The following is a 15,377-nucleotide window of genomic DNA, read 5'->3' as shown; positions in this document are numbered from 1 at the left end:
GGGAGGAGGCGCGGGGATGAGCTCCTTCCTCCATGCCATGGAAAATTGGCTCGTGTGCCATAAACGGTGTGTGCTGTAGGTTGCCGACCCCTGAAATTCATTGTTGATAAATGCAAAGTAGTGCTCATTGGAAACCTTAATCTCAACTATACATAAAAAATTATCGGGTCAAAGTTAGTTGTTACCATTCAAGAAAAAAAGCTTGGCATCATTGTGAATAGTTCTCTCAAAATCCACTCAATATGCGGACAATGTGAATTGTTAAGAAAGGGATAGTTAATAAGACAGAAAATACTATATTGCATCTATATAACTCTATGGTATGCCCTCATCTTGAATACTGCATGCAGATGTAGTCACTCCTCTTCAAGGAGATATATTGGAAAAGGTACAGAAAAGGGCAACAGGGGGAGGTGGGACTTGAACGCATGACCCTCTCCTCCCCAGGCAAGTGCCCTAGCTCCTAGGCCATGCAGGAACCCACCACCTTGGGATAGCTTCCTTATTAATAAGCAATTAATAAGATTGGGACTTTTCAGCTTGGAAAAGTGATGAATTAGAGGGGATATGGTAGAGCTGTATAAAATCATGGCTGGTGTGGAGAAAGTAAATAATCTAAGTGTTATTTACTCCTCATAACACAAGTAATGGGGGTCACCAATTGAAATTAATATACTGTACAGCGGGTTTAAAATAAAACGAAGTATTTCTTCAGACCTCTGTAACCCAAGCGCTAAAATCTTTCAGTTGTTTAATTTCCTCCCTGAAGGAGTGACAAATCGTGACTTACACAAAATACTTTCTGCAGAGTCATTTGGTGGGTTGGGACATTGACGTCTTTTTAGCACTTTCTATTGTCTGAATCTTCAGATTTTGCTCACTTGGCATCCTTTTGACACTTGGAGGCAATTGTCTTGACTTAATGATTAACCAGATTTCCATGGAATCTGCCAAACTAATTCAATATCTCTATCCCCCATTCTTCTGGATGAAAATGCTCACTTTGGCATTCTTTTCTAGGAATAAGGAGTGGGAGGGATTATTCTTTGCTTAGCTTGCAGCAGTTGAAAACGGGTTTTGCTAATAAAGGTACAACTACTATAAGTGTTTTTAGTAGTTTTAGTCAAAATATAATGGAAAAATTGGTGAAAGTTTGTAATAGGAAAACCTTTTTGTATAGTAAATCAGAAATCTTTTTTCATTTGTAACTGCTTGGAGATTAACAGTAATATGCCTTTTTAAAAATAGAGTATCAATCTTGGACATGAGAATAACTATTGAAAGCCCAAATTAGCTAAAATGGGGATTTTATTTTCCTATTGTGTACAGAAGCATCTTTTGGAGAGACAAATCATGTCGATGTCATTTAAAAATTATTTTAAGACCTCTTTAAAAGATCAGCTTTATATTCTACTAGAAGACTACCCAGCTTTTCAGAGCAGGACGCTGGGGGTTTGAGGGATGCAGGAATCCATGCTGAGGTATGAAGAGGGGTTCAGGGCAGGGAATGGGGACTGCAGGAGTCAAGGATGTAGGTTGGGGTGTGAGTGTGGGGGCTGCCGCTGTGATCCCCTGTGATCATTCTGTGGTATAATTGTCCCTGCTGTCACATCCCTCCCTTTCTGTTTGAGAAACAATCACATTCTATGCACATCCCATTGTTTGGCACAACTAAACTCTAACCTTTAAGTTATGAGAGGAATCTACATATCAAATTTGGTGTTCCTAGCTCTTACCATTTAGGAGTTCTTGAACAAACAGGCTCATGGACAGACACAGCCAAAAGCACAAACTCTTGTGCATATAGTAGATGTTATGTGAAGTTAAATAATTTTGTTTTAAGGTTCTCTTCATTTTTGTACAAAAAAAATACAACCTTCATATAACCTCTTAGCTCATATAACAAACTTACTTTGAAAGAGTTCTGTTATTGGTGGGGGTGGGAAAGATGTACAGTACAGGTAGTCCCCGAGTTACGCGGATCCGACTTATGTCGGATCCGTAGTTACGAACGGGGATTTCTCGCCCCGGAGAACTAGAGCAGCGGGACGCCTGGTCCCGCCGCCCGCCTTCTCCGGGGCGAGAAAAGCTGCTCCCCGTCTCCCTGGTCTGCTGGCGGAGCCAGCAGACCAGGGAGACGCTGAACAAAGCGGCGGAGCACCCGGGGCCGGACCCGCGCCGCTTCCAACTGATCTGGAAGCGCGCGGGTACGGCCCCGGGTGCTCCGCTGCTTTGTTCAGCGTCTCCCTGTTCTGCAGACCAGGGAGACGCTGAACAGAGCGGCGGAGCACCCGGCAGGACCCGCGCCGCTTCCAGATCAGCTGGAAGCGGCGTGGGTCCGGCCCCGGGTGCTCCGCCGCTCTGTTCAGCGTCTCCCTGGTCTGGAGACTAGGGGGACGCTGAGCAGAGCGGCGGAGGACCCGGGCAGGACCCGCAGCGCTTTCAGCTGATCTGGAAGCTGCGGGTCCGCCCGCGTTCTCTGTGGCTTTGCTCAGCGTCTCCCTGGTTTGCAGACCAGGGAGACACTGAGCAAAGCCGCGGAGGACCCGGGCCGGACCGCGGCGCTGATCTGGAAGCGCCACAGTTCGGCCCGGGTCCTCCGCAGCTTTGCTCCACGTCTCCCTGGTCTGTTGGGGGGTGACGCAGTTAGTGCCCCCCCAGCAGACCAGGGAGACATGGAGCAAAGCCGGGGGCCTGTGGTAGAGCAGGTGGGGCACTGCCGGTTGGTCCCGCAGCACCGCTTCTTGGCGCTACTGGACCAACCCGGCAGCACCCCAGCTGCTCTGCCCCAGGCGTCCTGATTCAGCTGCTGATCAGTTTCAGCAGTGGCTGAATCAGGATGCCTGGGGCAGAGCAGCTGGGGTGCTGCTGGGTTGGTCCAGTAGCTCCGAGGAGCAGCCGCGCTACTGGATCAAGCCAGCAGCACCCAAGCTGCTCTGCCCCAGGCGTCCCAAAGTCAGCCGCTGCTGAAACTGACCAGCGGCTGACTACAGGAAGCCCGAGGCAGAGTTGCTCTGCCCTGGGCTTCCTGGAATCAGCTGCTGATCAGTTTCAGCAGCAGCTGACTTGGGGACGCCTGGTGTTCTTATCTTGAATCTGTATGTAAGTGGAACTGGTGTCCAGATTCAGCGGCTGTTGAAACTGATCAGTTTCAGCAGCGGCTGATGCCAGTTCCGACTTACATACAGATTCAACTTAAGAACAAACCTACAGTCCCTATCTTGTACGTAACCCGGGGACTACCTGTATTCGAAAAAAAGGTGAATGTTTATTATCCTCAAGTATTTTGCGCATATATTTTCTTATCTTTGATTTTTTTTTATGCCCAAGATATTGAAGACAGTGATAGCTAAGCTACCAGTCACTGAGTCATTTTGTACGGCAGACAATGGAGAGGTATCTCTAGTATTGACTTAATCTCCTACACAGGGAGGACACAGAAAAGTCATGACAGGACAACTTTGCTCTCCTTTCTCACCCTTGTGGAGCACAGTGAGAGTCAAGGATTCTGGGGAGGACTTTTTCAGCAGAAAACAAACTGGGGTTCCAAAACACATCTCTTGTAGTACTTGTTTCCTTTTCTCTGTTGTATATCCTAGGACAGTGGTTCTTAACCTTACTGCAACCTGCACCCCTTTGGTTCTCAAAATAAGTTCTCGCACTCCTTATTAAAAATTGTTGAAGTAGGTCAGTTTTAAACCTAAGATATATCATAAAAATCTGGCATGTCTCGCACCCTCAGAGGGTGCATGCACCCCAGCTTAAGAACCACTGACCTAGGACATAGAGCTTTATTCGTGCAAACTGTCATTTTCTGCTCCTTCCAGTGTTACATCCTCCTTGCCAAAAAGGTGGAGTAGATCATACTAGCTAGGAGAACTGAGATCATAGAAAGGTGGACAAAGAAAATGAGAAGTAACATTTACAAGGGGGAAATAACTTATCTCTCTGAAATCTTCTTATCCTTGAAGCCTTAATCTCATCATCAGTCCAGTGACTTGAAAATTTTCCAAGACCCAACAGGCTAAACACATTATAAAAAAAGTTGCCAGTTAAAATTAAAACACTTTTTCCTAATTTATCTGGAAAAATGTACATTAAATGCATTGTCTTTCAAACTCTTTGACATATGGGTGCATTTATTCAAAAGGATGCACCTGTTTTACAGAGCAGAAGAATATACTTAGTGTGGTCACTCTTAAATAGCTGCTGTTGCAAGGGAAGTTATGAGGGAAAATGAATAGTTTACCTTTTTTCCTTATATCTGAGAATAGCAGTTGGTGTGCTTTTGTTGTTTTTACAGTATGCTAACGAAGACATGCATTGCCACATGGAATGCAACAAAACTTATTTGCTGTCTTCTGTAAACTATCAGCACTTAGACGTCAGTTATACATTTTTTTCAACTTGGATTTAATGACCTTGCACACCCTGCTTCTTGTAATTATGATCCAAGAATCACTGTTTCTTGCTTTGTATAGTTACTGTGAATTTTACTTCCATCTGGTTACTTTTTATTAGATACTATTAAAGTATTCCCAGTTAAACTTTGATTTGCATATTGTTAAAGAAGCTATATAGAAACTAAAAGTGACACACACAAGTTTGATGGCTTTAGAGTGGTGTATGTAGCTTTGACAGTGTAGAGTTGCAATATGGTCTGGTAACTGTTGCTAGACTTAACATTGATTCATGGATAGAGAGGAGAATAAAAGGACCTGGACTATTGACATTATACAACAACAACAAAATCATTCTCATGAGCACTGAAAACAATTATTTTCTTTTCAGCTGTGTCAGAGTAGAAGAGCACCATGCTGTTGACATTGATCTGTACCACTGCCCAAATTGTGCAGTTCTGCATGGACCCTCCTTAAGTAAGTACTGAATTCTCAAAGATCAAAGGTATAAATAACTATGTGTATTCTTTCCCCAACATGGAACTGGAAAAAATTAAGAAGGACATTCAAAATTCAACAGGCTATTTATGACTAATGTTAAGTGGTTTTTTTTGTTTTGTTTTGTTTTTTTAAAGTCTGACGAGGGTCATATGATGCAGGGCAGCAGATATGCAGATACTCCAATCCAGCTTACTTTGTTTCCTATCTGTCATTAAAAATGTTAATAGCGACTAAAGATCAAATATTAAGTTAAATTTCTCTGTTTTGGAGTCTGACTGGAGTTTGAAGAAAACAAAATTGAGTTTAAGAAGAGGGATCACAGTGGTGGCTTTTTAGGTAGCCTGAATTTGGCCACTGGTAAAAATAACAGGCAAGCGAAAATTTACAACATTCAACAGTAGCAACTTATAAAAAAGAATTTAGTCAATTCTGTAATAACTGGAAATTGGGAGGGACGGCAGATTAATTTCCAGTTTCAAATCCAGAAGAAGCCAGCAGTTGAAAGGACAGCCCAACAGGCTCTATGTCTTTCTTCCATGGATAGCAGGCCTCGCACAAATTGCAGTCAAAGAAATCTGAGTCTTGCAACTGCAAAAGGGATCTGTTCTCTTATGTCTTTGTAATTTTTCTTATTTTTGTCTCCATTCCAGTTTCCTGATTTTTTTATATAATATATATAATTTATTTATAATATATTTAATATATATAATAAACAAATCCTCACACGTTGCTGTGCGATCCTAAGTCTCCTAGGAATTGCATAAGAATCCATCATTCAAACACAATGGCAGCAGAGACTTCCTCTCCATCCATTCCTCTTCATTAAATCTATTTGTGGTGCAGATTATACATAAAAAGAGGGGAAGAAAAAACTTGACTTTATTCCTTGATGAATTACTTGAAAATCTCAGTATGCAGATTTCCTAAGCAAGTGAAAAAGCAGAGTTTGGATGCAACTTGGAATCAGCGGTGGTGGTAGTAGTAGTAGTAGTAGCAGCACTGCGTTCTCTGCTAAGAGCTGAGCCAATTAAATGTACAGGGTACTAGAACAAGCTAGTACCTTGTGTCTTATCAAACTCTACTTTTTATAAAGCAAAAATTTGAAGATTGTTTGCCACTAGGCACTGAAGATCCTCCCCGAATATTCAATTTCTTCTCCAAAACAATGCAAAGTGCAAATCAGCATGGCTGTCATAGGTTTGGGAGATGCTGCAGTACCCCCAAGGTTTTGTATTTGGCTACCTCATGCCCAGTGCCTGGCCCTGTTTCCTACCCAGGACCCCACCAACTTCACTACCCCGGGGTCCCACTGCCCACCATCCCCGCAGGCTCTCCAGCCCACTGTCCCTAGGGTCCAGGCCACCAGCATTGGAAGTTCTGCAGCTGCTCGGGTTCCCGCTGCCAACCCAGGGCTCTGCAGCTGTCTCCATTTGTAGCTTGGTTGCCAACTTTCTGCGAATGGACATGCTGGATGCCATTTGCAGCAATGGCGCCTGGTCTGGGAGAGTTGACAGCCCTAGGTGTGATCCTGGACTGGTATAGTAAGGGGCACAGACAGATCTGTGGGAGAACACAATTCAGCACTCCAACCTAAGAATAGTTCCAGCGCCACTGTGGCCTGTAGTCTTCTGGTTTCCCATCCAGTAGAGAATATGGTTCTGCCCACTGCTCTTAAGACATTTTAAATGCAGAGCCACAGCGGTCCAGAGCTGGTGCATGCCAGAAATGTTCAGTCCTGGCTCGAACAGGCTTCTGTTGTGGCTCTGCAGAGGGCCCCTTTGTCAACTAATTGTAGTATTGACTACACGATTAGCCAGATAACTGCTATGTAACATGCTTAGTTTTAACCTTTTTTAATACCATGGGTCCAGCATTTAGGCACCTAAAGACCTTAAACAGGATTAAATCCCTATTGTACAAACAAATAACACTGATCACTCCAGTCTAAAATCTAGATTGTGATTGTGCAATCGGCAAGGGTCAAGAAAGACAAGCGGAGGGGAGGGCAGGTAGAAATCATAAAAGTGTGCTTACATAAGTTAATTGGAAGTGGTTACTGGTCTGGTGTGCCAAATGTAAAAATCTTGATTAAAACAATAAATTAAAATTAAATAAAGTTTTCTCCTGTTCTATCTTAAAGTCAACTTCTGACCTGTTCTGTTGCTCCATTTCCTAAACGATTATCTACTCCAACTGATTTCTTTAATCCATTTTTAGTGTTGTAATTTTGGCAGGCCTTTCTTGTTTACATTGGTGAATGGACAAATATTTTTTTTCTTTCTACTTAGGGTTAAAACATTTTTACATTACACATCCATTCTAAATCAGAAAAATCAACACATTTGTTTTTAAACAAAGTTATTTTGTGTATTGTTCTAGTCTGTCTTACTGGATTTTACCAACTTAGAAAATAATTTGACACTTAAATAGGTATTTTTTCATACTGCTTTGTATTCTTCAATATTTTCTCCTATGTGAGAGGTCGTGGTATACCTCCCTAACTACCAAGTGATGAAAAAGAATTAACCAAAATAAAATTAATTTCCAGCTCTCGGATTTTAAAAACTGATTATAAATATCAGTTCTACTCTGTAAAAATAAATGTACAGTGCAATTACTGTATTCTTTCATTGCCGTATACTACATCACAGATGAATTTTGATGGAAGTTGTGTGTTGCAAATCAGAATATTAGCTGCTGATTTGTTGCATTTTTCAAATATTTGTGATTTGAGGAAGTAGATTTGGAAAGTTAATTAAAACTTCAAGTGGTACTGAATTTTATTTGAATAGTTGACTCATTAAACTAGCTATACAACACTGATTTTTCAGGTTAACAAGTCACTATAAATTTCACATGTTTAATTGAGCCAATTTATTTTCCTAAGTGTCTTTTAAAGAGTACAGTTTGTTGCCTCAACAGAAAATAATACATCACTGGAATAATTACCTATCACGTATAATGACTGGGAGATGCAAATAGATTAATTAGCTGTCAATCGGTGTTGGACTGCAGCTGCTATTTCTGGAAAAACCGCAACAAATTCCAGAGCTTATTTTAATAAAGTGAAGACAGATATAGATTTATATTTATATTTTTAATAATTGAGTGGTCAGTCTTGCTAAGTTTTGTTGCAATCTGGATACAGTATGGGTGCATCTAAACTACATCCCTTTTTCGATAAAGGGATGTAAATTAGATGTATCGAAATTGTAAATGGTTGGGATTTGAATTTCCCGTGCTTCATTTACATAATGGTGGCTGCAAGCTTTTTTTGGAAAGCCACAGTTAAGATGGGGCATTTTTTTACAGAAATGCCCCATTTTGAAAGATCCTGTAAACCTCAAAGAATGAAAAAAGGTAAAATAATGGAGATTGCCTATCTCCTAGAACTGGAAGGGTCCTTGAAAGGTCATCTAGTCCAGTCCCCTGCCTTCTCAGCAGGACCAAGTACCATCCCTGATGAATTTTTGCCCCAAATCCCTAAAAGGCTTCTGCAAGGATTGAACTCAGAACCCTGGGTTTAGCAGGCCAATGCTCAAACCACTGAGCTATCCCTCCCCCCACCTTAGCAACACCCGGACACTCACCCCAGGTTTACAGGATCTTTCAAAACGGGGCATTTCTGTTGAAAATGCCCTGTCTTAATCGTGGCTTTTTTTCGAAAAGCGGCTTTTCGGAAAAAAGCCGCGGCCACCATTATGTAACTGAAGTGCGGGAAATTCAAATCCCGGCTTCATTTACAATTTCGATACATCTAATTTACATCCCTTTATCGAAAAAGGGATGTAGTTTAGATGTACCCTAGGACCCCTCTATTAGGAGCTTATCCTAAATTTATTTCCTATTTGGATAAGATTTAATTTGTTTTGGATTGAATTAAGTTCCAGTAATATTAAAACTGCTTGGATGTCAGATTTTCTTAGCCAGACTATTTTGTATCAGTTTTTGACATACCATTTGTGTGACCAGGGTAGCAACCTAAGGAGGGACGTAAAACCCCATTTAATTAGTTAACTGGTTAAATGTTAAGTAAAACGGTTAACTGATTAAACAGGTGCAAATGGGGGGGGGGGGTCGGCAGCCTTGCCGGGGAGGGGTAAGTGGGAGGGATGGACAGAAGTGGCAGCCCCCCGCTCCTCACTCCAGTTGCTGCTTTCAGTCCTACGCAAAGGTGCAGATTTCTAGCCTGCCTAGGCTGGCAGCTGGCAGCATGGGGCTGCTCCCGTTACTCAGTAAGCATCAACCTTAACGGATGATGCTTACTGGGTAACCTGCTATCCGTTTGCATCCCTAAACCTGAGCTTTTTGCTTTTCATCATATGTAACAAAGTTCCTGCTTTTAGTACTAGTTTAGTAATTTTAAACATTACACACTTGGTTTCTTGGGTGCGGTTGTCTTTATTAGCATCTATCAAATACTAGTGAGCACAGTTTGGTATAGTTTTTTGTTTTTAGAATTAATCAGAAAAAAAATAATCATAGCCTGAGTGATAAGCTCTGTTCAATTTCCCTCAAGTGGTAACTGGTATGTTGCCGATCAATAAAAAGATAAGACACTATGGCTAAACTCAACACAAGTTCATTCAAAGCTCATGTGGTATAATCCTTTTTGCTCAGACATCTGGTTGGGAATGTAGTTGGGATCCGCAACCTCTGAAATGATAGAATCTGAGTGAAAGAACATTACAGTATTCATTGTGTCGGTAGAAAGTGCTATTGAAGTGTTGCCAGACATATTCAGATTTGTAAATGAACTTCTGTTGCTTCTGAAGGAAGTCACAATGTTACATTTTGCGTGACTTGTGGTACCAAGTGATTGATAGAAATTAAATGATTTATTAAAGGTTTAAATGGGTTTGAGGAGAGGTGATTGTGATGGATTCGATCACAGGGGTCCCCTTGAAACTGTCACTCAAGTGTGCTGATAGTGCCACTGAGTTCACCTACTTACTGGGCCAAAAGCTCTGGTTTTCCCTAGCCAAGGCATGGAGTTGTGATAACAGCCCTCCAGCAGAGCAACATAGATGCTGGATCAGTTCAGCTCTGGGTGGGCTCAGCTATAAGGCCATTGACAGCATCCAAAAATACAGCCCCAAAGAGGACCAAATCTCCAGATAAATCAGTTTTTATTCTGTATAAAAGTTTTACACAGAGAGCTCATAAGGTCAGTTCTCTTTATCAATGAAACATAGAGATGAACAGTGTTTGCTCCTCTCTCCCTAGGTAACAATTATTCTTTGAAGGTATGTCTACACTTCCACCCTCTTTTGACAGAGGGATGCAAATACAGCTGAGAGAAATTGAAAATGAAGTGCGAATTTGAATTTCCCACACTTCATTTGCATATTTGCGTTATGGTGCTATTTCGAAATAACAAACGCTGTGTAGACGCAGTTATTTCAAAAGAAAACCTTCTGAAATAACCTTTATTCCTCCTACAATGAGGTTTACCAGTTATTTTGGAAGAAAGGTTTTCTTTTGAAATAACCGTGCCTATACAGCGTTTGCTATTTCGAAATAGCACCATAATGCGAGTATGCAAATGAAGTGCGGGAAATTCAAATCCGCGCTTCCTTTGCAATTTTGCTCAGCTGCATTTGCATCCCTCTCTTGAAAGAGGGTGCAAGTGTAGACATACCCTGAGAGATGTCCCTGTGGGTACACCACATCAGGTTGGTGTGCTGCCTCCGAGTCTTTTGAGCGGAGTTTTCAGAGCAGTGTCCCTAGGGCTGTGCATATGTGCGTCCGCAGCTGCATGCTCCTACTTTGCTGGCGTTGTGCATACGTGATCCCCCTCCCCCACAATTCCTTCTCTACCGCCTCCAGCCAGATGGAGCTTGGCAGTGTTCCTTACCTCATCCTGAGTGTTACATAAGTAATCCCCTTTTCAACCTGTTTTTATTTCCCCAGTTAGTTAGTTTAGCAGTTTATAGTTTGTAGTTATTGAAAAAAGAGGGTTTTTTTTCCCCTCCCTGTTAATCCCTTCTGTTAGTTAGAAGCTCACCGGGCTTTAAGTGCAGTTCCTCATGCAAATACCCCATACTGGTGTCGGACGGATACACAAAATGTGTCCAATGCCTTGGCAAGGCACATGTTTCCCAAAAGTGCCTGCATTGTGTGAAGTTAAAATCCAGAACTGAGACTGAGACTTGTAACTCAAACTCATCCTCCTTGAGAAATCTTTAAGACCAGCTTCCGATCCAGGCCAGCAGTCTGAAAACACAGACAAAAAGCCAGCGAAAAAGTGAGCTTCTACTCTGCCTCAGGAGGCCTCTGCACTGAAATGGCCTTCACCAACACATTCAGTGACAAGAGGCACAGTGGCACTATGCCTGAGCACTCATGACTCAATGGGCATCTTTGGCACAACAATCAAAGTGGATAGTTCAAAACCCCATTCCGAGGCCTCAGGCTTTGTTGACTGCCTCTGCTGCTGCAGCACCATCCAGCACTGAGAACATTTTTACAGCACTGCAAAAAACCTTGGTGCCAACTTTGATAATCTGCACGAATACTGGCACCACAGCGCGACACAGGCACCAACCACATTGCCTGGCTGATCGGTACCAAGACACCATCTGGCAGATAGCAGATAGCATCGGTGCAGCCAACCACAGCACTGTTGATGCCAGCACAGCAATATATGCAACATAGGGACTTTTGGTTTCCTCCACTTTTAATTCACCTTTCCTCGGTATCAACGTTTCTCCTGGTACACAGGTACCACAATCAATTTTATCACTGGAAAGTTTTTCTACTGACTCTGAAGAGGACGTGAATGTAGTTTTCTCTCCAAATAATTCTCCCCCCACTGACAAATCCATCTACTCTGCCAGAACCCATCCATCGCATTCCAGGCATAGAAGCATGCCATGGTACAATAACCGCTGGATGCTACCCCTCATGCCATACCTGCAGGAGCAGTACTGGAGCCCCTGTCAATCTTGACCCAGACACCACTACATTCGGAAACACCATAGTGTACTGCAACATTCCCCACGACTGCAGTCCCCGTCTCCCCAGCGTCAGCAAGCCCTAAAAGGGGACCACTGTAACCTAACATCTTGCCGGACGCAAACGAATCCTCGTCACCAGATGAAGAAGTCTTTCCTCCTTCTCTGACTTCTGCAGATAATTTTGCACATTTTCAGGACCTTTTTAAATGAGCATCTGCAGAGCTGAACGTGCCCCTCCAAGAGGTCAACGAAACCAAAATGAGCTGACGGATGTTCTGCCTTCTTTGACATCTTCTAAAGTAGCACTACCTATTAATCCAGCCATCATGGCAAAGACGATTTGGCAAACTCCAGCAACAGCAATGCCTACTTGTAAGAAGGCTAACAAAAAATATTAGGTTCCACCCAAGTGCTGTGAGTTTACTCGCCCTGTGCCTAATTCGTTGGTGGTAGAAGCTGCATACCAAAAGAACAAGCATCAGCATTTCAGATTCACACCATTGGAATGCGACAGCAAGAGGCTCGATTTGTTTGAACGCGAAGTATACATGTGCTCAACATTGCAATTCTGAATGGCCAATTATGCTGCTCTAAATAAATACAACTATATTTCGGACATTCTGGAGGCAAAAAAACAACAGTTCAGAGCCATAATTACTAAGGGCCCTACAGGCTCCACTAGACATGGCCAACACAGCCGCACGGTCTACTGCAACTGTGGTGGTAATGAGGAGAGCCTTCTGGTTTAATTCCGCTTCTTTTCCCAGGGAAATGCAGTCTACCATCAAAGATTTCCTATTCGGCAGTCAGAAGCTCTTTACAGCCAACACGAATGACATCGTCCACTCAATGAAAGATCTTTCACAAGCTAGGCAGCCTCCTAGCCTGGGCCCAATCCTTCTCTCTGTTCAGTCTTAGATGTTTTCAGCAGGCATTTTGAGTGGTAAGTTGGGGTCCACTAGTATCTGGACACCCCTATTGTTTTCCCCCTTTTTATATCCCTTTTACCAAAGGTGGGAATGATTTGTGTTCAGTTCATATTTTTTCTCACCTTGAGTGGAAAAGTGCCAGATCCAAAATGGATTCCAACATCAGTTGGCCTGACCAACCACCATTTGGTATTACAGGAAAAACTAACCCATTTATAGATCATTGTCTTGAATGCTGGTCCATTATGTTCCTGGAGTATCAGTAATGGCTCTCATTAGCACATTTAGAATTATAAACAGATCCACAGTTCATATTTCTAACTTCACATGCTAGAGTGCTACATGCACAAAAATAGAATATACACATTCAGCAGATTAAAAATGTCTCAAGATGAATTTTGCTTAATACGTCTTTAAGTTATATATAATCATATTCATAAGATAATTTTCATGAAGCATGGCAGAGGCCATGAGTCATATTCAATCATTTTATGTTAAAACTTGGAAGCTTTTAAGATTAAGTAAATTTGTCAGTTTTTCAACCCTATTAAAATAAAAAAATGACATGGGAGACTGTATAATTCCTTTGTGACTTTGTGTATCATTTTCAGTAGTGTCCCTGTAATTTGTGTCGGTGCAACTGGCAAAGCAATTCATATGAGAACTTAGATTTACATTTGTGTGTTAGCTCTAGAAGTCTAAAGCCTCTGTATCAATATACCATGCAGCTAGTAGAAGAGAACCAAAGTCAGTTGCCCTAAACCACAAGAGAATGCCTATTGATTCTTAAGTTTTTATTGATATAAAACCATCCATCTCAAACCTGATGATTGCATGTAGTAGTTGCACCTAATGGCTTCAGTCAGGCCTGGCCACCTTGTGCTAGGCACTGTACAAACATGAAAAATGACAGTCCCTACTAGGGATCAACTATCTGATAAGCTTAAGTGAAAGCTTATTGGATAGTCGACTAGTCCCTTGACTAATTGTCCCCCTCCAGCCATAGAGGCAGAAAGGGGGGGAGCAGGAGCCGGTGCTGGGGGGGAGGTGGCTTAAAAGCTGTCTTTTTTCCCCCATTACTGCCCGAGGCAGGGAAGGCAGGGAGTAGCGGGGACTGGGCATGAGCCAGGAATCAGTTGAATGTCGGCTCGTGCCCAGTCCCAGATGCTGTGCCTCTGCTTTTAAATGTATTGAGCCCGCCAGCTCTTAATACATTTAAAAGGCTGAAGTGCAGTGTGTGTGTGTGTGGGGGGGGAGGCGGGGGGAGACCTAGTACTTGCTGGGAATCAGCTGTCCCGGCTCACACCGGGTTCTCCCTGCTACTGGCTCTTAATACATTTAAAAGGCAGAGCTGCAGCTGGGTTAACTCCCATTCTGGGAGCTAACCCTGCCGCAGCTCCCCTGCTTATTGACTAATTGATGGAAAATCCATTGATTAGTTGATTAAACTAAATTTAACATTCCTAGTTCCTACCCAAAAGAATTTATAATCTAAAAGACAAGATATAATCTATGGACAAGGCAAACAAATGGGGTTGGAGATATGAGTGGATGAGGATGGATTAACAAAAAATAGCCATTTGAACAATATGCAAAGATTAGACTTTTGTATGTCCATATAACTGCTAGCATATTAGGAAGCCCAATAAAGATTATTAGGCTTTATTGGTCTATTGTAAACTAAATTATTACTTAATAAAATATCTTGAAGATGTAGGATGATGTAATTCAAGTGTGTGATGTGAGCATTAGGAATTCTTCAGTTCTGTTCTGGCTCTGCTGTAGGCTTCCTCTTTAGTTTCCTGGGCAAAGTTCAGGCTGTCAGTGTTTGTATTGCCTTACTATAGGAGTATTGAATCTTAAATCATTATTCATAAACTGCTTTGAGATTCCCAAATGGAAGGAATTATAGAAATGCAAAGGATTAATATTTTGTTATGATCAACATAATATTTTAAAGAGACTTTGTTTATAAAACAGATTAATTCAGCTAAATTAAAAAGATGGTCAGTTGTAGCACAGTTGGTTCATTGATGGAATAGCAGCCAGTGTAACCTATGCCATCAACACTAATATTACGTTAATCCTTTTAAAAAAAACAAATCTAGTGAAGAAGAGGAGAAACTGGCATAGACATGACTACACAGAGTTTGATGATGGTACCAAACCAGTCCAAGCTGGAACACGAACTTTTGTTAAACAGCTACGAGCTCGCTCATTCCCAAGGTATGGAAATTTCCTTAGAACTCAGATCACAAAAAGGAGGAAAACCTTGGCTATTAATCATGTCTAACAGGCCTTCCTAACATGCCTCCAGAACCCTTTGCCCTCTCTCCAAAACCCTCCTCCATATGAAATCTTTTTTCATGTCTTCCGGTGTTTCATATGCATATGTTTATCTTCAAGGCAAATAGCATCCACCAAGCAAATTACTACACATGGATGTACTTTCTGTGGCGTCTGTCACTAGCACCCACATTGTTAGCTGTGTTGCCTCTTCAGCATTTTCCACTCATCTGATGCAAGAAACAAGAGACTCAGAAATTACTTCCCATTTTCTCTATAGTAGACCATGAACATTGACTCAT

General features: G+C 42.1%; 1 protein-coding gene across 1 annotated transcript in view; it reads left to right on the top strand.

Annotated features, from left to right (window-relative positions):
• Positions 1–15,377, top strand: part of KDM7A (lysine demethylase 7A) — an 86,528-nt gene that overhangs the window by 21,964 nt on the left and 49,187 nt on the right. The window contains exons 2-3 of the mRNA XM_075939680.1: positions 4,792–4,877; positions 14,898–15,015. Of these exons, the coding sequence (XP_075795795.1) occupies positions 4,792–4,877; positions 14,898–15,015 (204 nt within the window). The remainder of the gene's footprint in view (positions 1–4,791; positions 4,878–14,897; positions 15,016–15,377) is intronic.

The sequence above is a fragment of the Pelodiscus sinensis genome, chromosome 1 (genome assembly GCF_049634645.1).
Source record: "Pelodiscus sinensis isolate JC-2024 chromosome 1, ASM4963464v1, whole genome shotgun sequence".
Taxonomy (NCBI): domain Eukaryota; kingdom Metazoa; phylum Chordata; order Testudines; family Trionychidae; genus Pelodiscus; species Pelodiscus sinensis.
Note: the sequence above shows the minus strand (reverse complement) of the source record. Positions and strands in the feature narration are given on the sequence as shown.